This window comes from Lipophrys pholis (genome assembly GCF_963383615.2).
Source record: "Lipophrys pholis genome assembly, chromosome: 21".
NCBI lineage: Eukaryota > Metazoa > Chordata > Actinopteri > Blenniiformes > Blenniidae > Lipophrys > Lipophrys pholis.
This window is the reverse complement of record NC_137649.1, coordinates 1804417-1829670: the sequence shown is the minus strand read 5'-3', so window position 1 is coordinate 1829670 and position 25254 is coordinate 1804417. Positions and strand designations below refer to the sequence as shown.

Genomic DNA, 25254 nt, shown 5'->3' with positions numbered 1-25254 from the left:
ATGCCCATTAAATACCTGAAGACTCTCCTGACCCCTCAGGTAAGAGTCCACCGCTGCTCTATGGCGTCAAGTTAGTGCCTAAAACACAAGTGGTTAAAATCTATAATCACGCAGTAAGACCACTTTCTGTGCTCGTTGTGACACCTGGTGTGACACCTCGTGTGACACCTCGTGTGACACCTCGTGTGACACCTCGTGTGACACCTCGTGTGACACCTCGTGTGACACCTCGTGTCAGGAGAATCAACACATCTGCTGACTAAAACAAACCCATTGTTCTGCCATAATAGTATTTTCACAGTTTAATCTCCCCAACATCTTCCCACACGCCACTGTCTCCATCATTTGTGTTTTCCACATACTCAGTGTGGGTTGAGGCTCCTTCCAACACCTCAGAATGGTGCTCATGTCCTCAGGCCACTTTTTAATATTCCAAAAATGTGTTTGTTTAACTGTGGTACCACGGTTCTGGTGACCTGGGAAGTTCACAATTCAACCATTTGCTCATACAATTTGCTCATACATACAAGTATTTCCAGAAGTGGCCTTTGCCCTGTAATTGAAATTATTTCTTGAGTCTGATATATGAAAGAAAACTGCCATTTTCCAATAAATCATCCTGATGTCTTTTCTAAGCCACTGAGCCCAGTAGACAGGGTGTCTGTCGAGCTTTATTTTTGCGTTATGCCATATGGATGCATATATTTGAGTATATTGAGAAATTTTACATCTCTTATGTACCTCCTGCCAAACTTTTTTTGAACGCTCTAGAATAGGATGGTTCATTTTATTTCCTCCATTTCTAAGCGTTCATGAAAGAAGCTCAATGGGTTTAAAGGTGGAGGTGAGCTGCTGCTCCCTCAGGACCCAGTCCAGCTCAGCACCAGCTTCATCCCAGTGTCCTGTAAGCTTGGACATCTCAGATGCAGCGCTGTAATATTTTATGTTTGCCAATGATAGACCCCTCCTTTTTTTGGGCTCACATAATTTGTCCAAACGAATTTGAGGTTTTTCCCGTCCCAAAGAAATTGTTCCATCATTCTATCATATCTCACTAATAATTGTTCTGGAATGGACGTGGAGATCGTCCCAGTTAGATTATTTATTTGTGGTGCCACAACCATTTTTATTGTATTTACTTTACCCCATAATGTTCCATGTAATTTACTCCAATTATCCAATTTAGCTTTTATTTTATTTTATACCCTTTTTATGTTAGTGGTCATAATTTTACTTACGTCTGGATCTAATTCTATACCTAAATATTTCATCCCCTTTGTAGGCATTTGAAATTAAAAGTAGATAGCTGATCATGTGAGCAAGTGTTGGACACTGGCACGGCTTCTGATTTGTGCCAAGTGATGCACTAACCAGATGCTTTAGAATATTCTTCAATAGTTTTTAGTAGAGCTGGCACCGAGCTGGCCGGATCCCGACTCAGGACTAAAACATCGTCTGCATAAAGAAATCCTTTTTATTCTCTGCCACCTCCAATGAGCCCTGTCGTTTCTGACTCTGCTCTCCTCAATGTGGCCAGTGGTTCCAAACTAATTGTGAAGAATAATGGGCTTAAACTGCACCCCTGTCTGGTTGACCTGGTTGTATTACTGTGAAACATCATCCCGTTGGTAAAGAATGCAGCGTTAGGGTTCCAATATAAGGCTTGTATCACCAAAGTCACATTTTGAAAGAGTTGCATATAAAAAGGCCCATTCTACCCTATCAAATGCTTGATGAGCATCGGGTGACACAGCTGAGACAGGGTGAGGGTTAGTTCTGTTCATCCAAATTAAATGTAAGAATCTCCTCATGTTATCGGCTGAAGATCTATGTTTTATAAATCCTACCTGGTCTTTATGGATCATTCTAAGTAAAAGCTGGTCCAATCTTAGTGCTCATGTCATGGATAATATCTTGCAATCAACATTTATTAGACTTCTGGGCCTATAATTAGCTGGGTCAGTTGAATCCTTATCTGTTTTTGGTGTCAGTGATATAATGGCCTGGTTCCAACGTTCTGGGAGTGAGCCATATAGAAATGCTTCCTGGAGAACCTCTGTGAGAAACGGACAAAGAACATCAGCATATTTCTTCTAATACTCCACCGGGAAGCCATCTATACCAGCTGACTTCCCAGCTTTACCCTTAATTCCAGTTCTAACTTCAGCTTCCGTTATGGGAGAATCCAAACTCTCCTTTCCTCTGGGGAAAGTTGTGGTCGCTCCACCTTCCCAAAGAAAGAACTCAAGTCTTCATCACTGGCTGAACATGTGGACGTATACTCTTCTTCATGAAAGTCTTTGAAAACTTCATTCATTTTCTTAGTTGATGTAAAAAGTCTACGTGGTTCTTAATTGCTGTAATAGTGTTTGAATCCAGGCGTTCTAATCGTCTCGCTAATAATCGTCCAGTTTTTTCTCCAGTTTCATAAAAAATAGTTTTGAGCCTAAATAGAGAATTCACAGCCTTTTTATATATATTTCATGTAGCTCAAATTTTAGTTTACTAATTTTCCTGAAATCTCCTTCATTGTATTGTTGAATTAGTTATTTCTCCAATTGAAGTATTTCTTTTTGCAATATTTGTACTTTTTCCTTATTTTCCTTTTTCTTCCACGAACTGTGAGTTCTCCATTTCCCCCTGACGAACGCTTTGAGTGGCTCCCAGACAGCAGCTCATCTTTCTGTTCATCCTCTAGATGTTCATCGTGCAGTAAACTTGTATTTAGTCTCCACCTTCCACCATTACCTTTAGCAGAGTGTAGATTTATCTGTAATCCAACCAGTGCATGGTCAGTTGTTGCTAGAACTCCTATATTACAGTCAACTACCACGTCAACAAGTGAGCCAGCAACCAAAAAGTAAACGCTTCGTGAATAGGAACTATGAGAGTGAGAATATAACGTATATTATCCTTCTTTGGGATGTATAAGTCTCAGAATATGTGTGAAACCCAGCTCCTCCTTTAACGAGGTTATCGCTGCTCTCTCTCTGGGGGAAGTGTCTATTCTGAATTTACTGCCGTCCAAAAGATCGTCTGAAGTTTGATTGAAATCTCCACCCATAATAATTTGACCATCTTTCTCCCCAATTTATTGTTGACCTCATTAAAAAAGGATGAGTTTTCCTCGTTTGGTGCGTATCTATTGCAAAGTACTACTTTAACTGCATTAATGAATGCTTCCACCACGAGGATCCGTCCATGAGAAACTTTAAATTGATTCAATACAGAAAAAGTAGTTTTATGTTGACAAGGATAAAAACCCACAGCTCTGGCTTCATACTGAATAATGAAAGACATGACCGACCGGATCACTTTTCATTTTTAATGCTTCATCTTGGTTTCTAAAATGTGTTTCTTCTATATATGCAATGTCTGTGTTTTTACTTGAAAGATAAGTTAGTTTTTTTTGCGTTTTATCGGAGTGCTACAGCCATTAATATTCCATGTCACTATATTGATATGTCTGCTACTCATTACCTCCAAAGAGTGTATAGCTTCGCCTCCTTTTACCCTTGTTCATGACGTTGTCTCTCATTATAGCCTCACATATTAATGTCTTTTAACTGTCTTTCATGTTAATACATGCTTCATTTGACTTTATCTTAACATAAGCCTCGCCTATAAGAAAGAACAATTTATGTAGAATAAATATTAGGGATGTCCCGATCAGATTGGTAGATATCGGATCGGGGCCGATATTGGTGATTTGTGAGTGATCGGGAATCGGCAAATCCAGCCGATCAGCCCGCCGATCTAAAAAAAACAACAAACAAAAGACCTTTTTCCCGTCAGCTGCCGTAAAGCAGCCCCGTGTGCGACCTGCAGTAAAGCAGCCCCGTGTGCGACCTGCAGTAAAGTGAGGTGAGCAGCCTGAAGCCACTGAGAGGATCAACCAGCAGTCTGGAGGGAGTTTAAGGTGGATAACCAAACCAGTCCTGAGAGGTGGAGCACCAGAGCTTCACCACAGTCCTGAGAGGTGGAGCACCAGAGCTTCACCACAGTCCTGAGAGGTGGAGCACCAGAGCTTCACCACAGTCCTGAGAGGTGGAGCACCAGAGCTTCACCACAGTCCTGAGAGGTGGAGCACCAGAGCTTCGTTTAACACAACTAATCTGATAAGACATCTAAAAAGTAAACATGCGGTGGAGTACGCTCAGCAAAGACCATCATCCGTGGAAAAAGGATGACGTAATGGCCCCCCTCCTCCCCCCACCGCGGTCCGCTACATCACCTAATAACCACAACGTCCCCTAATAACCACTACGTCACCTAATAACCAGAACAATCAGGGACTAGAAGCTCGGGTGGAGCTGCAGAAGCTAGAAGCAGGCGGAGCGGGGCCATAGACCTATAAAACTAGAGTGATATTAGTGGTTTATGTGTTTATGTGCAGAAGTCTACTTCTAAATTTCTATGTGGTCTGTCTTCTTCTGTTTTTTTATTGTGTTTGGTGAGCCACAGCGCCCCTAAAGGCCTGGCATGTGTACTACATGTCCTGAAGCCTCGTGTTGAGCCGTGTTCATAGTGAGGTGTGGACGGATATGGTGAAACAAGAACCCAGAAGGTTCCTCTAGTTTGAAGGGAGACTGGGATATTCTGAATAAGTTCTTGAGAGTACTATGTTCAGAGTACTTTAGTCAAACAGATTTTACCACTTTGAAGTGGAATGAAGTGTTTATAATTCACATTGAAATGTAAATGTTTAGTGACATTCAGGTCAAACCTCTCATACTGCTTTAAGGTAAACTGGAATTTAATACACAAAGAAGTTACATTGGAGCCTGAGAGTATTTATGTTTAAGATTTATTTATTTATTTTTATTATTGTATTTGCACTTTTGTAGGACTTATTTTCAACCCAACCAGTCAAAGACTCTTTGAAGTAGAACTGGGTTCTTCTGATTGGTTTTACTGAATACTGTATATGTTGTAGTTTTTAATACTTTATATGTTAGTCAATGATTCACTGGGTTTATTTTTTATTTTTTTTATTTGCCACAAAATGCAGGTGAAGTAGTTTAAGTTAACATAAATAAGAGAAACCAGACTGCAGAGTGTAACTGGGTTTTGTTGTTCTGACTGAATAAAGTTTAAATAAGTTCTTAAGTCGTTCTGAGAAGTATTTTGATTCAATAAGTGAGTTTTACAATAATTTCTAGGTAAACAAAGCTTCTGCCAATAGTGCTTTTAGCTTCAGACGTCTTAGTTGCTCCAAAAATACACTATTGAGTATATTTGCAATAGCAATGTGAGTATCGGATCGGGAAAGTATCGGTATCGGCCGATACTCAATTCTGAAAAATCGGATCGGTATCGGGGGCCAAAAAGTTCGGTCGGGACGTCCCTAATAAATCTGATATTGTTTATTATAATAGAGATTGATTTATTGATTGTGTTTGTTGGAAAATACATGAGAAGAGGATCTTGAAAAAATAACCGCATGTTAAATCGCAATATTGAGGAAAAAAATCGCAATTAGATTATGTTCCAAAATCGTTCAGTTCTAATTTTGGCGATTTCTGCGAGGACTTCCATGTTACTGCTGCGGTTAGATTCACTGCTAGTGGGGCGAGCCTCCATGGTAGCTGAAGTCTTCAAGCGAGTTTGGACATTCCGTTGTTCTTGATTCATCGTGTGAGTACTGTGTAGGAATACCTAAGGCATTAATTGAGCTTTTGTGGAGGGTTTATATCGTAGTTTAATCCATAAGAATTGTAGGCGGAGAAAGGGAGCGTATCTAAGGCCCAGCCATCCCCAGGTCCTCCTCATGTAACTCATGTTCTCGATGTTCTCGAGGTTCTCCATGTTCTCGAGGTTCTCAATGTTCTCGATGTTCTCTGAGTGGTGGGAGTGTGTGCTGGTTCTCCACAGGACCGAGCCTCCAGAGTGACATGCCTGGCCTGGGCCCCGAACAACACCAAGCTGGCCGTGTGCACCGCGGAGAGAGTGGTTCTGCTGTACGACGAGCACGGAAAACGCCGCGACAAGTTCTCCACCAAACCCCAGGACCCCAAGGTCAGAGAGTACCTGAGTACCACAGTAACTGAGTAACCAGTACCTGAGTACCTAAATACTCAAACAACCATGTACCCACGTAAATCAGGACCAAAGAACTCGAGTACGCAAATATCTTGGTACCCATGTACCCAAGTAACTTTGTATCCAAGTTACTGGTTACTCAAATATCTGGGTAACCAAGTACCCAAGTACCTTAATAGCCAAGTAACTGAGTAGTCAAATATCTGGGTAACCAAGTATCCAAATAGCATAGTTCCAAAGTAAGTGAATACCACAGTAACTGAGTTCCTAAATATCCAGGTAACCAAGTACCCATGTAACTTAGTACCCAAATATCTGGGTAACTGTAACTTACAATAAATAAGGCTATGCTAAGCTAAGCTAATGTAAGCTAAAGACAACAACAAGCTAAGCTAGGATAAGTGAATGAAAAGCTACGCTAAGCTAAGCTAATGGTGAATGTACTTTAAGCTGAGCTCTGAGAAGCCGTGGTCTCACGATGCTAATGCTAATGCTAATATTGTGATGTCAGTACGGGAAGGAGAGCTACGTGGTTAGCGACATGGTCTTCTCTCCGGACTCCACCAAGATCGCAGTCGGCCAATCGGACAACATCGTCTACGTTTACCGGATCGGAGAGGAATGGTAACGGAACACTTTATCACTCTAAACACTCTCACCTTGATCACTCTCAAAACACACTCTCACTCTCTCTGAACACTCTCTCTGATCACTCTCAAAACACACTCTCACTCTCTCTGAACACTCTCTCTGATCACTCTCAAAACACACTCACTCTCTGAACACTCTCTGAACACTCTCTTTCTCTCTGAACACTGTCGAAACACACTCTCTCTCTTTCGCCAAACACTAAACACACTCTCTCTTACTCTCTCTAAACACTCTCACCCTGATCACTCTCAAAACACACTCTCACTCTCTGAACACACTCTCTCTCTCTTTCTCCAAACACTAAACACTCGCTCTCTTTCTCTCTCTAAACACACTCTCTCTTACTCTCTCTAAACACTCTCACCCTGATCACTCTCTCTCTCTCACTTCAGGGGCGACAAGAAAACCATCTGCAACAAATTTGTTCAGACGGTGAGTAAAGCAATGAGTAACTAAAGTAAGTAAAGTAACTAGTTTGTTTGAGTAATGTGATTGTTTCAGAGCGCCGTGACTCGCCTGCTGTGGCCGGCCGACGACACCATCGTGTTGGGATTGGTGAACGGGAAGGTGAGTCCGAACCGACGGGAGGAGGAAGTTTACTCAATGTTTTTCCAGCTTTTCTTGGCGCCCAGTTCACGGTACGCTTGTTTTTGAAACTGTTTCCAGGTTCGAGTGGCGAACACTCGGACCAACAAGTCCTCAACCCTCTACGCCACCGAGTCCTGCGTCGTGGCGCTAACATCCAAGTGAGTCCGACTCCTCATCACACGTCTCTTCTTACACCTAAACTATATCCCGGTATAACAGGATAGCACTTTGCTATCTCAGCTTGCTGACACCGGTTGCCGACAGTAACCTGTCCATCGTGCCTGTTTCTGCTGGTTGCCGTGGGTAACCTGTGCGTTGTTTCTCAGTGTTTCCGGTAAGGGCTTTCTGTCCGGCCACGGCAACGGATCCATTGTGCGTTACTTCTTCGACGATGAAGGTTCCGGAGACTCTCAGGTAGGTGGCGGTCTTCACATCTGGACCGGAGCTGTTGGGTTGTGTATCACGGCGTGTGTCACGGTGTTTATGTGTCCCGGCCACAGGGCGAGCTGGCGGTCCACCCGTGTCCTCCCTGCACCCTGGCCTGGGCGGCGAACGGCGTGCTGGCGGCCGGCTGCGACAAGAAGGTGGTGGCGTACAGCCGGGACGGCAGCGTGCTGCAGACCTTCGACTACGGTCTGGACCCTCACCAGAGGGGCTTCAGCGCCGCCGCCACCGGGCCCAGCGGACAGTCGGTGGTGCTGGGAAGCTTCAACCGGTAGGTGCAACCACGGGGGGCGACGGGGTAATGGGTGCAACTGGTACTCACTTGTGTGTGTGTGTGTGTGTGTGTGTGTGTGTGTGTGTGTGTGTGTGTGTGTGTGTGTGTGTGTGTGTGTGTGTGTGTGCAGGTTGAGAGTGTTAAACTGGAATCCCAGACGAGGACTGTGGGACCAAGACAAACCAAAGGAGATTGAAAACCTTTATTTTGTAACATGTTTGGAATGGAAGAAGGACGGATCAAGACTCTGTGTGGTGAAGACACACACACACACACACACACACATACTCACACACACACATACACACACACACACACACACACACACACACACACACACACACACACACACACACACACACACACAAAAAAACATACTTTCCCACAGATACGAGTTTCACAGACCCTCACACACTACGTGTGTGTGTGTGTGTGTGTGTGTGTGTGTGTGTGTGTGTGTGTGTGTGTGTGTGTGTGTGTGTGTGTTCAGGGCACTAACTGTGGGGGCGTGGAGTTGTTCGATTGTTGCCTACGGAGAAACATCTACAAGAACAAGTTTGAGATGACATATGTCGACCTGAGTCAGGTACTGAACGCACACACACACACACACACACACACACACACACACACACACACACAACGGTTTTAGCAAACAAGCTAAAGAGCGTGCTCGCTGACAGTTAACAACTAGCCTTCATAGCGTTGCTAGTTAGCATGTTAGCTTTCTGATACCAAGGACCGAGATTTAATTTTTAAAGTTTTTATTTCGTTAAATTTAATTAATTTAATTTGTTTAATGCGTAATTAATTTTATTTTAAAGTAATTAAGAAATTATTTTATTTGCCACGCCCCCTCACAACAGGCCACGCCCCCTCAAGTAGCCACACGTCTGTGAAGCGGCGTTTTAACTTTTCAACTGCAGTTTATTTCTGTCCTCCAGCGCTTTCAGAAATCCATTCCTCTGAACTGTTCCAGTAATAAAAGAGAGTTCTGTCCGAGCGCCATGTTGGTCTGGTTTTAACTACAGGAGCTGAGTGATGCGTTCAGGTGCATCACGTAAGCCTGCACTCCGATATTTAAACTAGCTGCGGCGCTCGTACAGTAGCGACGTTACAAGCTAAAGATGATTAAAATATGACTGATAGTCATCAGAGAGCTGGAACACATGAGCAGCACACGACAGAGCAGCAGGTTCAGCAGAGCAGCTCCTACACAGTTCAGCAGAGCAGCAGGTTCAGCAGAGCAGCTCCTACACAGTTCAACAGAGCAGCAGGTTCAGCAGAGCAGCAGGTTCAGCAGAGCAGCAGGTTCAGCAGAGCAGCTCCTACACAGTTCAACAGAGCAGCAGGTTCAGCAGAGCAGCTCCTACACAGTTCAGCAGGACGGCTGGAACAGATGAAACTAATTGTTCAGCCAGAATCAGCTGGATGAAGGAAGTGATGTCGTTCTGTACGGCAGGGCCCGAACTGCTCTACCTCCTTCTTCTTCCTATGGAGGATGAATTAGTCTTTAGCTTCCAGACACCAGATCCATGTTTTATTTTGTTAGCTATCTTGAACTGCATCATCAGTATCGTTATACCGATACCGATAAGAAAAGGAAAAGGCAAAAAAAGTGTTCCGGTTGCAGGTGATCATCAGGAATCTGTCATCGGGGACTCGGGTCGTACTCAAGTCCTCCTACGGCTACGAGATCGAGGAGGTGAAGGTCATGGGGAAAGAGCGCTACCTGGTGGCTCACACGTCCAACACGCTGCTGCTGGGAGACATGCTGAACAACACACTGAGCGAGGTACACACACACACACACACACACACACACACACACAGAGCGTGAAAACCCCCCAGAGAAAGATGGTTTGTGGTCGTGGTGCGATGGCGGCGTCCCTTCCTGACCCGGCTCTCCTCCCTCAGGTGGCGTGGCCCGGCTCCGGTGGAAACGAGAAGTTCTTCTTCGACAACGAAACGGTGAGTTGGAGAAAAGTTCTGAAAGGTTCCAGAGGAATGAATTGAACATTAAAAGGATTACCGTAAATGTCCCAACAGAACAGCCCCCCCACCGCTTTTCTAAAGTTGTGGAGCACGAAAAAAGAACAAACCTCATTAGTCACTGTAATAACAATCCAACTTGGGAGTTTTATTTTGACAGTCACCGTAATAACAATCCAACTTGGGAGTTTTACTTTGACAGTCACCGTAATAACAATCCAACTTGGTGGTCTGTCTACTCTTTAAAAACTATTAAATGGAGCCTAAAAGTAGGCAGGGGTGTGAGAATGTTGAGGTTATCTGGAGGACGGGAACTAAACGCAGGTGTGGTGTTTTCAGGTGTGTATGATTTTCAACGCGGGCGAGCTCAGCCTGCTGGAGTACGGCAACAACGAGATCCTGGCCTCAGTCCGGACCGAGTTCATGAACCCGCACCTACTCAGGTACGTCAGATTCCACTGAGTCGTCCAAGCGAGCGCTGCACCAAGCCTGCTTCTGTAATGGACGAGTACTCACCTTTAGCTACTGGCCGATATAGAGTACTGATACCAGTACTAACCTTCAGCTACTGGCCGATAAAGAGTACTGATACCAGTACTAACCTTTACCAACTGGCCGATAAAGAGTACCAATACCAGAGTACCGATACCAGTACTCACCTTTAGCAACTGGCCGATAAAGAGTACTGATACCAGTACTAACCTTTACCAACTGGCCGATAAAGAGTACCAATACCAGAGTACCGATACCAGTTCTAACCTCTAGCTGCTGGCCGATACCAAGTAGCAACATGAGTACTAACCTTTAGCTGCTGGCCATTACCAGATATAACCTTTAGCTATCGGCCGATACCGCATAGCGATACCAGTACTACCCTTTAACTGCTGGCTGATAATGAGTACCAATACAAGTACCAACCTTTAGCTACTGGCTGATACCAAGTACTGATACCAGTACTAGCCTTTAGCTACTGGCCGAAAAAGATTACCGATACCAGTATTAACCTTTAGCTACTGGCCGATACCGCATTGTGATACCAGTACTATCCTTTACCTACTGGCCAATACTGAGTACTGATACCAGTTGTAACTTTTACCTACCGGCTGAAACTGCATAGCTATACCAGTATTGTGATACCAGCTAGTAACCATTAGCTACTGGCCGATAAAGAGTACCGATACCAGTACTAACCTTTAGTTACCACCCGATATCGAGTACCAGGACCAGTAGTAGCCTTTAGCTGCTGGCTGATACCAGTACTAACCTTTAGCTACTGGTAGATACAGCATAGTGATACCAGTACTAACCTTTAGCTACCAACAGATACCAAGTACCGAAATCAGTACTAACCTTTAGCTGCTGGCCGATACCAGTACTAACCTTTAGCTACTGGCCGATACCGTGTACCGATACGAGTACTAACCTGTCGTTACTGCGTGTCCAGCGTGCGACTGAACGAGAGGAAGCAGCGAGGAGTGGAAAACAACAAGAAACTGGCATATCTGATTGACTCGAAGACCATCGCTATCGGTAAGAACTGAAACCAGACCTGGACTCTTTAAACCAGACCTGGACTCTGACCCCGTGTCTGAGCCCTGACCTGGTCTCTCTGCTACCCCCCAGTGGATCTGTCCAGAGGCGTCAGCCTGGGAACCATCAGCCACGACTCCAAGGTGGACTGGCTGGAGCTGAACGAGACGGGACGCAAGCTGCTGTTCAGGGACCGGAAGCGAAGGGTAAGCCGTCCACGTTCAGACCACAAACCAGTTTAAAATCAGTTCCTGAAGCAGCCTGCAACCAGTCTAAGCTGCCCTTTGACCCGATGGTGTCTCCTCAGCTCCATCTGTACGACGTGGAGTCTTCCACCCGCACCACGGTGCTGAGCTTCTGCTCCTACGTCCAGTGGATCCCCGGCAGCGACGTGTTTCTGGCCCAGAACCGAGGGAACCTCCACGTCTGGTACAGCATCGACAGTCCAGAGAGCAGCACCATGATCCCCATCAAGGTGAGGCCCCGGTGGGGCAGCTCCAGTCTGAGTCCAGGTCTAGTCTGGTACCAGGACTGGAGCTAAGAGGACCTGGTCTGTCCTGGTCTGACAGGGTGAAATCGTGGACCTGCAGCGAGCCGACGGGAAGACGGTCGTCATGGTGACGGAGGGACTTCACACGGTGACGTACCAGCTGGACGAAGGTCTGATCGAGTTCGGAACGGCGGTGGACGACGGAGACTACTACAGGTTAGCATTAGCTCATGGCTACATGGGAGCATCGATTTCCTCCGTAGTGTGATGTCACTTTGTTCCACGGAGTGATGTCACTTTCTGTCTCTGCTGTTCACTTCCTTCCTGCGGTGACGTCATTTCCTGTCCCCCACAGAGCCGTTGCCTTCCTGGAGATGCTGGAAATGTCCCCGGAGACAGAGTCCATGTGGAAGATGCTGAGCCGGCTAGCTGTGGACGCTCGCCAGCTGCACATTGCACAAAGGTGACCTCTGACCCTTGACTAGCCGAAAGAGGTTTAATAAGGTTTGGGTAATAATGCTAACTGGCTAGCCGCCGCCATGTTTCTCCTTTTCTTCTTCTCTTGTTCTGCAGATGCTTCGAGGCGCTCGGCGACGTGGCCACGGTTCGATTCCTCCACCAGACCAAGCAGATCGCAGACAGAGTGGAACAGGAAATGGTGCGTTGGTGTAACTTTAGCTAACGGAGTTAGCATGATGCATGATGATGTTAGCTCCCAGAAAATAAAGTAAAAGAAGTTTTCTTCATTCATGCTTCCTGTGATAAAAACGTTTTCTCAGTTTAGGTTAAACAAACAAACAGAGTTATCTTAGCATACGTAGCTACCGAGCACAGTATTGCTGTATTTCAGTGTGATGGGAAGGCTAACTGGAGGCTACCTGAACTACAGGACTACAAACATGGCCGACTCCCCCAGTCGCCATCAGAACGACCTCACAGTTGTAGATGTGTTTGTGCAGGGAGGAGACGGGACAGAACACTACCGGGTCCGAGCCCGCCTGGCCTTGCTGGACCACAACTTCAAACTGGCCGAGATGCTCTACGTGGAGCAGGTGGGTCCACTTCCGGAGATCGTTAGCTTAGCATGGAGCTCAGACCCAGTAGGGCGATGTTAGCCTGAAAGCTTGTTGCAGGAAGTTATTGGTAACAGGAAGCTACGTAAAAGATCCTGTTAGCTAACAGTCAGTTAGCTAACAGGATAACAGAGTCAGGAATTTCACAAAGTTAGCCTGGAAGCTAAGCTATCTCTTGCTAACAGCAGTCTGTGGTGTCTTTGACCTTTGACCTTCTGCAGAACGCTCTGGATGAAGCGATCCAGATGTACCAGGAGCTCCACATGTGGGACCGCTGCATCGCTTTGGCAGAAGACAAGGTGACTGTCCTCTGACCTCTTTCCTGTAGGACAGTTAGCATGAAGCTAACAGCTGTCGTCTCAGGGACCGTTAGCATGAAGCTAACAGCTGTCGTCTCAGGGACCGTTAGCATGAAGCTAACAGCTGTCATCTCAGGGACCGTTAGCATGAAGCTAACAGCTGTCGTCTCAGGGACCGTTAGCATGAAGCTAACAGCTGTCGTCTCAGGGACAGCTAGCATGAAGCTAACAGCTGTCGTCTCAGGGACAGCTAGCATGAAGCTAACAGCTGTTGTCTCAGGGACCGTTAGCAAGAAGCTAACGGTTGTCTTTGTCTCAGGGCCACCCGGAGCTGGACGCCCTGCGGGAGTCGTACTACGACTGGCTCATTCGCACGGGTCAGGACGAGAAGGCGGGCGAACTGAAGGAGAGTCAGGGCGACGCCGCGGCCGCGCTCGCCCTCTACCTGCAGGCCGGACTCCCGACCAAGGCGGCGCGGCTCGCCATCAACAGGCCGCAGGTCGTCGGGGACGACGGCACGGTGAGACGCATCGCCGCCGCGCTCATTAGGGCGGGGCTCCACGAGAGGGTGAGGACCCAGCAGTGTGTGTGTGTGTGTGTGTTTGTGTGTGTTGTGTGTAACGTGTGTGTTTCAGACTGGAGATCTGTACGAGGCGTTCGGGGACCGTCGTCGAGCTCTGGAGTTTTTCTGTCGAGGCGGAGCGTTCCAGAAAGGTGAGGGAGCTTCCACACAGTTTCACTCACTGTCTGTACTCGAGTACTTTACCCGTCCTCACCCGCTCCCCCTCTCCCCAGCGGTGGAGCTGGCCCGCTCCTCCTTCCCCTCGCAGGTGGTGCAGCTGGAGGAGCAGTGGGGTGACCACCTGGTGCAGCAGAAGCAGATGGACGCCGCGATCAACCACTTCATCGAGGCCGGGTGAGGCTTAGGTCAGGCTGAGGTGAGGGTGGGGAGGGTGTAAACTCTACCCGTGAAACTAACCCCCCCCCCCCCCCCCCCCCGCACCAGATGCTCTCTGAAGGCCATCGAGGCGGCCATCTTGGCTCACCAGTGGAAGAAGGCCACGCACATCCTGGAGGTGCAAGACGACCCGGCAGCCGCCAAATACTACCTGAAGATCGCTCATCACTACGCCGCCACGCAGGAGTACCAGGTAAGTGTGTGTGTGTGTGTGTGTGTGTGTGAGTGGTGGTGGGGGTTTGAACCTCCACTACAAGTCACATCACATAGAAATTCCACCTGAAGACACCGACCAAAGTGTGTGTGTGTGTGTGCGTGTGTGTGTGTGTGTTTTGTTCAGTTGGCGGAGCAGCTGTTTGTCAGAGTAGGTCATATCAAAGAAGCGATGGACATGTTGACAACAGCAGGACACTGGGAGGAAGCTCACAAGGTACACACACACACACGCACGCACACACGCACACACACACAGACAAGGACTTAACACAAAGATTTATTGTTTATGAATCTGAATTTAAGTGTGATGACTTTGTGTGTGTGTGTGTGTGTGTGTGTGTGTGTGTTTGTGTGTGTGTGTGTGTGTGTGTGTGTGTGTGTGTGTGTGTGTGTGTGTGTGTGTGTGTGTGTGTGTGTGTGTGTGTGTGTGTGTGTGTGTGTGTGTGTGTGTGTGTGTGTGTGTGTGTGTGTGTGTGTGTCAGCTGGCTGTCCGCTGTATGACTGAACAAGAAGTTGTAGATCTCTACATCAGCAGAGCTCAGGAGCTGCAGCGAGACGGAAAGTTCAGGGAGGCTGAGAGGTAAATCTTCATCCTCCTCCTCATTCTTTTCATCGTCCTCCAACTCCTCCTCCTCCTCTCACTGCTCCTCCTTTCTGCTCCTCCTGCAGGTTGTTCTCCATGGTGCAGCAGTCACATTTGTCCATCGGGATGTACGAGCAGCTCCGGATGTTCGATGACGTCATCCGCCTGGTGGCCCAACACCACCCGGAACGACTGAAGGAGACACACCTCCACCTGGCTATGGTCCTGCCCACTCACACTGCTCCACCTACCCTCACACTGCTACACCCACTCACACTGCTCCACCTACCCACACACTCCTCCGCCCACTCACACTGCTCCACGTACCCTCACACTTCTCCGCCCACTCACACTGCTCCACCCACTCACACCACTAACCTGTGTTAGCACTTTGCTAAACCTGACGGTGCGTTTTGTTTTCCTACAGGAGCTGGTGGCTGAGTCCAGGTTCTCATTGGCCGAGTATCACTTCCTGGAAGTCGACGAGTGGAAAGCTGCGATCAACATGTACCGAGCTAATGGCATGTGGGAGGACGCCCACAGGGTACGTACACTAACCTGCCCCGACCCTACAGCGTACGTACACTAACCTGCCCCGACCCCACAGCGTACGTACGTTAACATGCCCTGACCCTACAGGGTACGTACGTTAACCTGCCCTGACCCCACAGGGTACGTACACTAACCAGCCCTGACCCTACAGCGTACATACGCTAACCAGCCCCGACCCTACAGCGTACGTACACTAACCTTCCCCGACCCTACAGCGTACGTACGTTAACATGCCCTGACCCTACAGGGTATGTACGCTAACCAGCCCCGACCCTACAGCGTACGTACGTTATCCTGCCCTGACCCAACAGGGTACGTACGCTAACCTACCCTGACCCTACAGGGTATGTACGCTAACCTGCCTCGACCCTACAGCGTACGTACGCTAACCTGCCCCGACCCTACAGCGTACGTATGCTAACCTGCCCTGACCCTACAGCGTACGTACACTAACCTGCCCCGACCCAACAGCGTACACATGCTAACCTGCTCGACCCTACAGGGTACGTAGGCTAACTTGCCCCAACACTACAGGGTACAAAGGCCAAGTTGGCCTGACCCTACAGGGTACTCACGCTAATCCTTTGCTTAAAGTTAGGTGGCTACATGTTTAGCATTAGCTGGTGGCTACATGATTAGCATTAGCTGGTGGCTACTTGTGTAGCATTAGCTGGTGGCTACATGTTTGGCTTTAGCTGGTGGTTACAGGTTTAGCATTAGCTCGTAGCTTTTTGTGTAGCATTAGCTGGTGGCTACATGTTTGGTTAGTGTTGGCGTTAGAATCGTTGAAGTTTCCGGTGGGATGGAACAAACACAAACGCGACAAGGCTATTGCTAACTACTCGCTAAATCCCTGCTCCCTGTGTGTGTGTGTGTGTGTGTCAGGTGGCTAAGGCTCATGGCAGCGACGGCTCCCAGCGGCAGGTCGTCTACATGTGGGCTCGCAGTCTGGGAGGAGAAGCCGCCGTCAAGCTGCTGAACAAGTTTGGTCTGCTGGAGTTCGCAATCAAAACGGCGTCCAATAACCCGTGAGTGTGTGTGTGTGCGTGTGTGTGTGTGTGTCGCAGAGTTGTACGTCTCCTCCTCATGAGGTTACGATGTCCTAAAGTCGTACGTCTCCTCTTCAGACGCTTTGACTTTGACTTCGCCTTCGACTTGGCTCGGCTGTCGTGTAAAGAGAAGATCCCGGAGATCCACCTGAAACGCGCCTCGTGTCTGGAAGACGAGGTACACACACACACACACACACACACACACACACACACACACACACACACACACACACACACACACACACACACACACACACAGTGGACTCAGGTGGACCATGAAGTTCTGCCCCCTTGTGTTCTTCCAGGGGAAGTTTCCAGAAGCAGAGTCGGAGTTCATCAAAGGAGGGAAACCCAAAGAAGCAGTTTTAATGTGAGTCACCCATCAGACCTCCAGCAGCTCATCTTCATCATGATGCTGATGAAGATGGCTAATGCTAATGCTATCTCCCTGTGGGAACCGTTCAGGTACATGCACGTCTCGGACTGGGCCAACGCTCAGCGGGTGGCTGAAGTCCACGACCTGGACGGCGTGCCGGAGGTCCTGCTAGGCCAGGCCAAGGTCTGCCTCCAGCAGAAGGACTTCCAGAAGGCCGAGGCCTTCCTGCTCCGAGCCCAGAAGCCCGAGCTGGCCGTCAAGTTCTACAAGGTGAGTCCAGAGCCGGAACCACCGGCAGAACCTCCACTGCGTCATTCTTCACCGCCAACTCGGTTCTGTCCGCAGGAGGCCAACATGTGGAGCGACGCCATGAGAGTCTGCAAGGAATACCTGCCCAAAAAGCTCTGGGCCCTGCAGGAGGAGTACGACCAGGAGGTGTTCAAGAGGGGCACCAGGTGAGTCCACAGGTCCTCAGATCCTTAGGTCCACAAGTTCAGAAGTCCACAGGTCCACAAGTCCTCAGGTTCACAAGTTCAGAAGTCCACAATTCCTCAGGTCCACAAGTCCTCAGGTCCACAAGTCCTCAGGTCCACAAGACCTCAGGTCCAGAAGTCTCCAGAAGTCTCTAGAAGTCATGCAATACTGTGTATTTTTCATGATGTTCCGCGATGCTGTTTTATTGGAAATCACATGACTGAGGAGAGAACTTCTCTTTATTCTCTTTGTGTGTGTCTGTCTGTCTGTGTCCAGGTGTGTGGACGACCTCCTGCACCAGGCCCAGCAGTGGGAACAGTCCTCTGAGTTTTCCCGAGCAGTGGACTGCTACCTGAAGGTGAAGGACGACGTGCACCCTGCTGTGATGGAGAAGTCCTGTATGAAGGTGAAGATAGTTTCATGTTGGTCCACTAGTTGGCGCTGTTGTTAGTTTTAGTACTGAAAGCACACACACACACACACACACACACACACACACACACACACACACACACACACACACACACACACACACACACACACACACACACAAAAACAATGTTTACATTCCAGTGGACAGACCACCAAGTTGGATTGTTATTATGGTGACTGTCAAAATAAAACTACCAAGTTGGATTGTTATTATGGTGACTGTCAAAATAAAAGTACCAAGTCCCAGGAGAATATGGACGGGGAGTCATGACACCATGGAGGAAACGTTCTGATTGGCTCTACTGAGCATGTGCAGAACTACTAGTTATATCAGGACCAGGAGCAGCGTTTCAAAAAGTTGCCTTTTCACCTCGTTTCCAAAAAGTTGTGTCTTCAGTTTCTCCGAGCTCCATTGTCGTGTAAATACAAAAATGTGTTATTCCTGTTCTTATTCTTATTCTTATTGTTGTTATGATCATTATTATTATTATTATTATGATGATGATGATTATTATTATTATTATTGTCGTTACCATGGAAACGAAGCCCTGACTTCCTTTGTGGAAAGAAAACTACGAGTGTGTTCATCTGCCTTTGATGAGGTGCAGTGTTCACGCAGTCTTCCCCTCTGTGTGTGTGTGTGTGTGTGTGTGTGTGTGTGTGTGTGTGTGTGTGTGTGTGTGTGTGTGTGTGTGTGTGTGTAGGCTGGTGAGCTGGCCATCAAGTTCCTGAGTGCAGAGCGAGCGGTGGAGGTGATCCATGTGGTCGGACCTCGACTCACACAACTCAGGAACTTCAACGCTGTGAGTGGAAACACACACACACACACACACACACACACACACACACACACACACACACACACACACACACGTCGTGTATCTGCGTGACTCTGCCCTGCTTCCTGTCTGAAGGCTGCCGAGCTCTACTTGAACCTGGATTTGATCAAGGAGGCCATTGACGTCTTCATCGAGGGAGAGGAGTGGAACAAGGCCAAGATTGTCGCCAAGCAACTGGAGCCCAGGTTAAACACACACACACACACACACACACACACACACACACACACACACACACACACACACACACACACACACACACACACACACACACACACACACACACACACACACAGAGATCAGACTTTCTGTGTCGACCTTGGGGACAATGGGTGCTTCCTAATGGTCCCTCCTATTTCCTTTCCCATCCACTTTTCCTTAACTCTGTGGATGGCGTTACGGGGTTAAGGAAAGGTGTCAGGATACTTCCTAAAGGAGTTAGTGAAAGGTGTTAGGAGGCTTACTAAAGGAGTTAGTGAAAGGTGTTAGGAGGCTTCCTAAAGGAGATAGGAAAGGTGTTAGGAGGCTTCCTAAAGGAGTTAGGAAAGTTGTTAGGAGGCTTCCTAAAGGAGTTAGTGAAAGGTGTTAGGAGGCTTCCTAAAGGAGTTAGTGAAAGGTGTTAGGAGGCTTCCTAAAGGAGTTAAGGAAAGGTGTTAGGAGGCTTCCTAAAGGAGTTAAGGAAAGGTGTTAGGAGGCTTCCTAAAGGAGTTAGTGAAAGGTGTTAGGAGGATTCCTAAAGGAGATAGGAAAGGTGTTAGGAGGCTTCCTAAAGGAGTTAGGAAAGGTGTTAGGAGGCTTCCTAAAGGAGATAGGAAAGGTGTTAGGAGGCTTCCTGAAGGAGTTAGGAAAGGTGTTAGGAGGCTTCCTAAAGGAGTTAGTGAAAGGTGTTAGGAGGATTCCTAAAGGAGATAGGAAAGGTGTTAGGAGGCTTCCTAAAGGAGTTAGGAAAGGTGTTAGGAGGCTTCCTAAAGGAGTAAGGAAAGGCGATCACATTGTTTTGACAGTCTACAGACAGACACTTCCACTAGGTGACATAATAATAATCCGACGTTGGCGAAGGTTAAGCCCCGTTTCCACCGCACAGAAAGTGCAGGAATGGAGTGGTATGGTCCGGTACGGTTCAGGTTTCCGCCACCACAATTTGGGATTTTACGGAAATAACCGCTCCAAAGGTTGACTTTCCGATGTCACTTTACCGGGCGGCGTTCTCTCTCTCAGAACCAACACGGACGTTACAGCTGCAGCTCTGTGGCTGCAAAGAAAAGTTAACAAAATAACTAGTGCAAAGTGGAGGATGTAAAGGAGGTTCTAAAGGACGCATCTGTGGTTCCTAGGCTAAAGGAGGTTCTAAAGGCAGCATCAGTGTTTCCTAAGCTAAAGGAGGTTCTAAAGGAAGCATCAGTGGTTCCTAGGCTAAAGGAGGTTCTAAAGGAAGCATCAGTGGTTCCTAGGCTAAAGGAGGTTCTAAAGGAAGCATCAGTGGTTCCTAGGCTAAAGGAGGTTCTAAAGGAAGCATCAGTGGTTCCTAGGCTAAAGGAGGTTCTAAAGGAAGCATCAGTGGTTCCTAGGCTAAAGGAGGTCCTAAAGGAAGCATCAGTGGTTCCTAGGCTAAAGGAGGTTCTAAAGGAAGCATCAGTGGTTCCTAGGCTACAGGAGGTTCTAAAGGAAGCATCAGTGGTTCCTAGGCTAAAGGAGATTCTAAAGGCAGCATCAGTGGTTCCTAGGCTAAAGGAGGTTCTAAAGGCAGCATCAGTGGTTCCTAAGCTAAAGGAGGTTCTAAAGGAAGCATTGAGCCTCCGTTCCTTAGTTTAGTGAGAATTCCAACACTCCTTATCATGGCCGCCACTTAAACATTTCTGGTATTAAGGAGAAGTGGATAGGAAAGGAGATATGAGGGACTATTAGGAGATATGAGGGACTATTAGGAGATAGGAGGGACTATTAGGATGCACCCCTTGTCACACAGGTGGTGTTCCTCAGGGTTCAGTTTTGGGTCCTCTCCTGTGGTGTTCCACACGTTACTGGATCTCTTTGTCTTCAGGTACGAGGACTACGTGGACCACAAGTACAAAGAACACCTGAAGAGCCAGGGAAGAGTGGAGTCTGTGAGTACACACACACACACACACAGACACACACACACACACACACACACACACACACACACACACACACACACACACACACACACACACACACACACACACTTCAACCAATTGGAACCTTTGGATGAAGTTAGTTCGTTGGAGGAAGATTCTCTATAATCGGGATTATCTGAGGTGTGTGTGTGTGTGTGTGTGTGTGTGTGTGTGTGTGTGTGTGTGTGTGTGTGTGTGTGTGTGTGTGTGTGTGTGTGTGTGTGTGTGTGTGTGTGTGTGTGTGTGTGTGTGTGTGTGTGTGTGTGTGTGTGTGTGTGTGTGTGTGTGTGTGTGTGTTACAGCTGGTGGCGCTGGACGTCATGGCCGCTCTGGACTTGTTCGTTGAGAGAGGACAGTGGGACAAATGTATGGAGACGGCGTCGAAACAGGTTTGATTCCCTTCAGCTCCTCAGAGCATCTTTCCACTGTCCCACCAGCGGGGGCGCTACCGATGGTGGTCCTCTCCTGGTTCTGGTTCTGGTTGTAACTTGGTTCCTGTGTCATGACAGAACTTAAAGATCCTCCATAAGTACGTGGCTCTGTACGCGACACACCTGATCAAGGAGGCGGAGCCTGTGAAGGCTCTACAGCTCTACACCCAGTACGGAGCTCCGCCCGCTCCACAGGTACACACACACACACACACACACACACCTGTCTGTTTGTGTGAATAATGAGGAGGAGGAGGAGGAGGATGAAGATTAAACTTGTGGTTTCGCTCAGAACTTTAACATCTACAAGCGTCTCTTCCTGGATCTCATCAACCTCCCAGAATGCAACGGGGCTCACAACTACAACACGTGGGCTGAGCTGCGCAACTTCCTGCTGCAACTGGTAACACACACACACACACACACACACACACACACACACACGTTATTTATTACATTTTACTTTATTTTGGTGTTTTTATTATTATTGTGTGTGTGCGTGTGTGTGTGTGTGTGTGTGTGTGTGTGTGTGTGTGTGTGTGTGTGTGTGTGTCTCTCCAGTGTCAGAACCTGTCCAGGTCAGCCCAGGTGAACTCTCCGGCCCACGAGGAGTTTGAACAGATGCTGCTGATCGCTCATTACTGCGCCACCAGATCAGCAGCGAGAGGAGTGGAACAGCTGGTAACACACACACACACACACACACACACACACACACACACACACACACACACACACACACACACACACACACACACACAGAGTAACTAATCTGATCTGACCCGGTGTGTCTCAGAACTCCTTTGCGGTCAAGCTGTCGGTGGCTCTGCTGCGTCACACTGAGCTGGTTCCTGTTGACAAAGCGTTCTACGAGGCCGGCCTGGACTGTCAGGTGAGTCCACTTCCTGTTTGTTGTCAGATCAGAACCTCCGTCCACGTTGGAACCATTCAGAACCTTGTTAGAATTATTCAGAACCTTGTTAGAACCATTCAGAATCTTGTTAGAACCATTCGGAACCTTGTTGGAATCATTCAGAACCTTATTAGAACCATTCAGAACCTTATTAGAACCATTCAGAACCTTGGACCTCATTGGAAGGATTTGATATTATTTTCGCCGCCAGGCGGTCGGCTGGGAGAACATGGCCTTCATCTTCCTCAACCACTTCCTGGATCTGTGTGACGTAAGTATCAAACCACCCCCTGAACCACCCCCCCACCACACACACACACACACACACACACACACACACACACACACACACACACACACACACACACACACATACCACCAAGAACTTCAGACCTCCACACCAAACCCTGAACCATTCACATGTTGCATGAGGAGAACTGTCCAGTCAGGTGGACTCGTGCTCCTCCTCCTCTTCCTCATCTTCCTGCTCCTCCTCCTCCTCCTCTGATTGGCTGCTTTCTGTCTCAGACCATCAACGAAGGTTCTCTTCATGCTCTGGATCACTCCGACTTCATCGACACCGACATTCCCTACGAGGTTCCCATCCCCACCAACGTCTGCGTCACGGTACGATGGCAAGAACGTCTCATCTGATGAGAACGTCTCATCCAACAAGAACGTCTCTTCACCCTTCGTGTGTGTGTGTGTGTGTGTGTGTGTGTGTGTGTGTGTGTGTGTGTGTGTGTGTGTGTGTGTGTGTGTGTGTGTGTGTGTGTGTGTGTGTGTGTGTGTGTGTGTGTGTGTGTCTGCGTTTGCAGGACGAGCAGCAGGAGAAGATCCGTGAGTGGGTTCTGATGGTTTCCATCGATCGGCGTCTGGAACAAGTTCTCCCGCGAGACCAGAGGAACTCGTATGAAGCCTCACTGGTGGCGGCTCAAACTGCCGTGCGCTCCTCTCCCTGTTTGCTTACTGGTAACACACACACACACACACACACACACACACACACACACACTGAAGGAGGAGAGCCTGTTCTGCCACTGTTGCCCCTCACTGTTGCCCCTCACTGTTGCCCCTCACTATTGCCCCTCACTGTTGCCCCTCACTGTTGCCCCTCACTATTGCCCCTCACTGTTGCCCCTCACTGTTGCCCCTCACTGTTGCCCCTCACTATTGCCCCTCACTATTGCCCCTCAGGTTACCCTGTGGTGAAGAACAAGCTGGAGTTTTCCTCGACTGGAAAGTTCGTCAACAAAGACGACTGGAACAAATTCCTCGTGGTGACCAAGGTGTGTGTGTGTGTGTGTGTGTGTGTGTGTGTGTGTGTGTGTGTGTGTGTGTGTGTGTGTGTGTGTGTGTGTGTGTGTGTGTGTGTGTGTGTGTGTGTGTGTGTGTGTGTGTCATTAATGATGTAATTGATGTCACTGATGGTGTTGATGATGTCACTAATGGTGTTGATGATGTCATCTCCCTGCAGGCCAGCCACAGTCCAGAGTGTCAGGACGTTCTTGACTTCATCTCCAAATGGTGTGGAGGTCTGCCAGCTTCTCGCTTCTCCTTCACACACTGACATGCACGTTCTCTCTCTCTCTCTCTCTCTCTCTCTCTCTCTCTGTCTCTCTGTCTCTCTCTCTCTCTCTCTCTCTCTCTCTCTCTGTCTCTCTCTTAGTGTCTCTCTCTCTCTCTCTCTCTCTCTCTCTCTCTCTGTCTCTCTTAGTGTCTCTCTCTCTGTCTCTCTTAGTGTCTCTCTCTCTCTCTCTCTCTCTCTCTCTCTCTCTGTCTCTCTTAGTGTCTCTCTCTCTCTCTGTCTCTCTTAGTGTCTCTCTCTCTCTCTCTCTCTCTCTCTCTCTCTCTCTCTCTCTGTCTCTCTTAGTGTCTCTCTCTCTCTCTCTCTCTCTCTGTCTCTCTTAGTGTCTCTCTCTCTCTCTCTCTCTCTCTCTCTTAGTGTCTCTCTCTCTCTCTCTCTCTCTCTGTCTCTCTTAGTGTCTCTCTCTCTCTCTCTCTGTCTCTCTTAGTGTCTCTCTCTCTCTCTCTCTGTCTCTCTTAGTGTCTCTCTCTCTCTCTCTCTCTCTGTCTCTCTTAGTGTCTCTCTCTCTCTCTCTCTCTCTCTCTCTCTGTCTCTCTTAGTGTCTCTCTCTCTCTCTCTCTTTCTCTCTCTGAATGTGTGAATGTGAGTAAGGAGAATGTGTCGGGTGGAGCTGTGGAGGAGTGGGCCTCCTCTTCTCCAGGGCTTCTAACCCCAACTGGAGGTCCAGCACTGTGTAGAGGGGAGGTTGCTTTTAATTAAAGCTCAGTTCCACCATTTTAAATGTGTCTTTATTAACCGTTACGCCCCAACAGCCGGTGCAGAGAGGAAGCAGTTTGTCCTCCAGTTAAGTGAGGTGGTCAGTGGGTGTGGGTCGGAGGACTATTTGTTTCTGGGTGGAGATTTTAACTGTACAGAAGACGTGATGTTAGACCGCAACCATGCAGAGCCTCATCCAGCCTCTAAGCACCTTAAAGCAGCTGGTCCTCTCTCAGGACATAGTGGACGTCTGGAGAAGGACGGTCCAGCCTTAAGGCAGCTGGTCTCAGGACATAGTGGACGTCTGGAGGAGGATGGTCCAGCCTTAAAGCAGCTGGTCCACTCTCAGGACATAGTGGACGTCTGGAGAAGGACGGTCCAGCCTTAAGGCAGCTGGTCTCAGGACATAGTGGACGTCTGGAGAAGGACTGTCCAGCCTTAAAGCAGCTGGTCCACTCTCAGGACATAGTGGACGTCTGGAGAAGGACGGTCCAGCCTTAAGGCAGCTGGTCTCAGGACATAGTGGACGTCTGGAGAAGGACTGTCCAGCCTTAAAGCAGCTGGTCTCAGGACATAGTGGACGTCTGGAGAAGGACTGTCCAGCCTTAAGGCAGCTGGTCCAC

The 25254-nt window shown here is 48.1% G+C and overlaps 1 protein-coding gene across 1 annotated transcript; it reads left to right on the top strand.

Annotated features, from left to right (window-relative positions):
* LOC308126561 (intraflagellar transport protein 172 homolog) lies at positions 1-23917 on the top strand (the record flags this gene model as incomplete). Its single annotated transcript, XM_080491062.1, has 48 exons — positions 1-39; positions 5875-6018; positions 6554-6666; positions 7086-7125; positions 7195-7260; positions 7360-7439; positions 7608-7695; positions 7782-7996; positions 8130-8253; positions 8490-8585; positions 9633-9794; positions 9917-9970; positions 10331-10434; positions 11436-11521; positions 11615-11727; positions 11829-11996; positions 12091-12227; positions 12367-12474; positions 12585-12669; positions 12971-13063; positions 13306-13383; positions 13703-13951; positions 14019-14097; positions 14179-14299; positions 14390-14534; positions 14682-14771; positions 15040-15137; positions 15227-15362; positions 15568-15684; positions 16578-16720; positions 16820-16919; positions 17050-17114; positions 17210-17390; positions 17466-17575; positions 17871-18000; positions 18731-18829; positions 18941-19050; positions 20907-20970; positions 21306-21392; positions 21513-21629; positions 21727-21837; positions 21996-22115; positions 22231-22326; positions 22559-22618; positions 22876-22974; positions 23166-23319; positions 23545-23636; positions 23825-23917. The coding sequence occupies 48 exons, from the start codon at positions 1-3 to the stop codon at positions 23915-23917; spliced, it is 5259 nt and encodes a 1752-aa protein (XP_080347188.1).
* Between the last annotated feature and the right edge of the window lie 1337 nt (positions 23918-25254).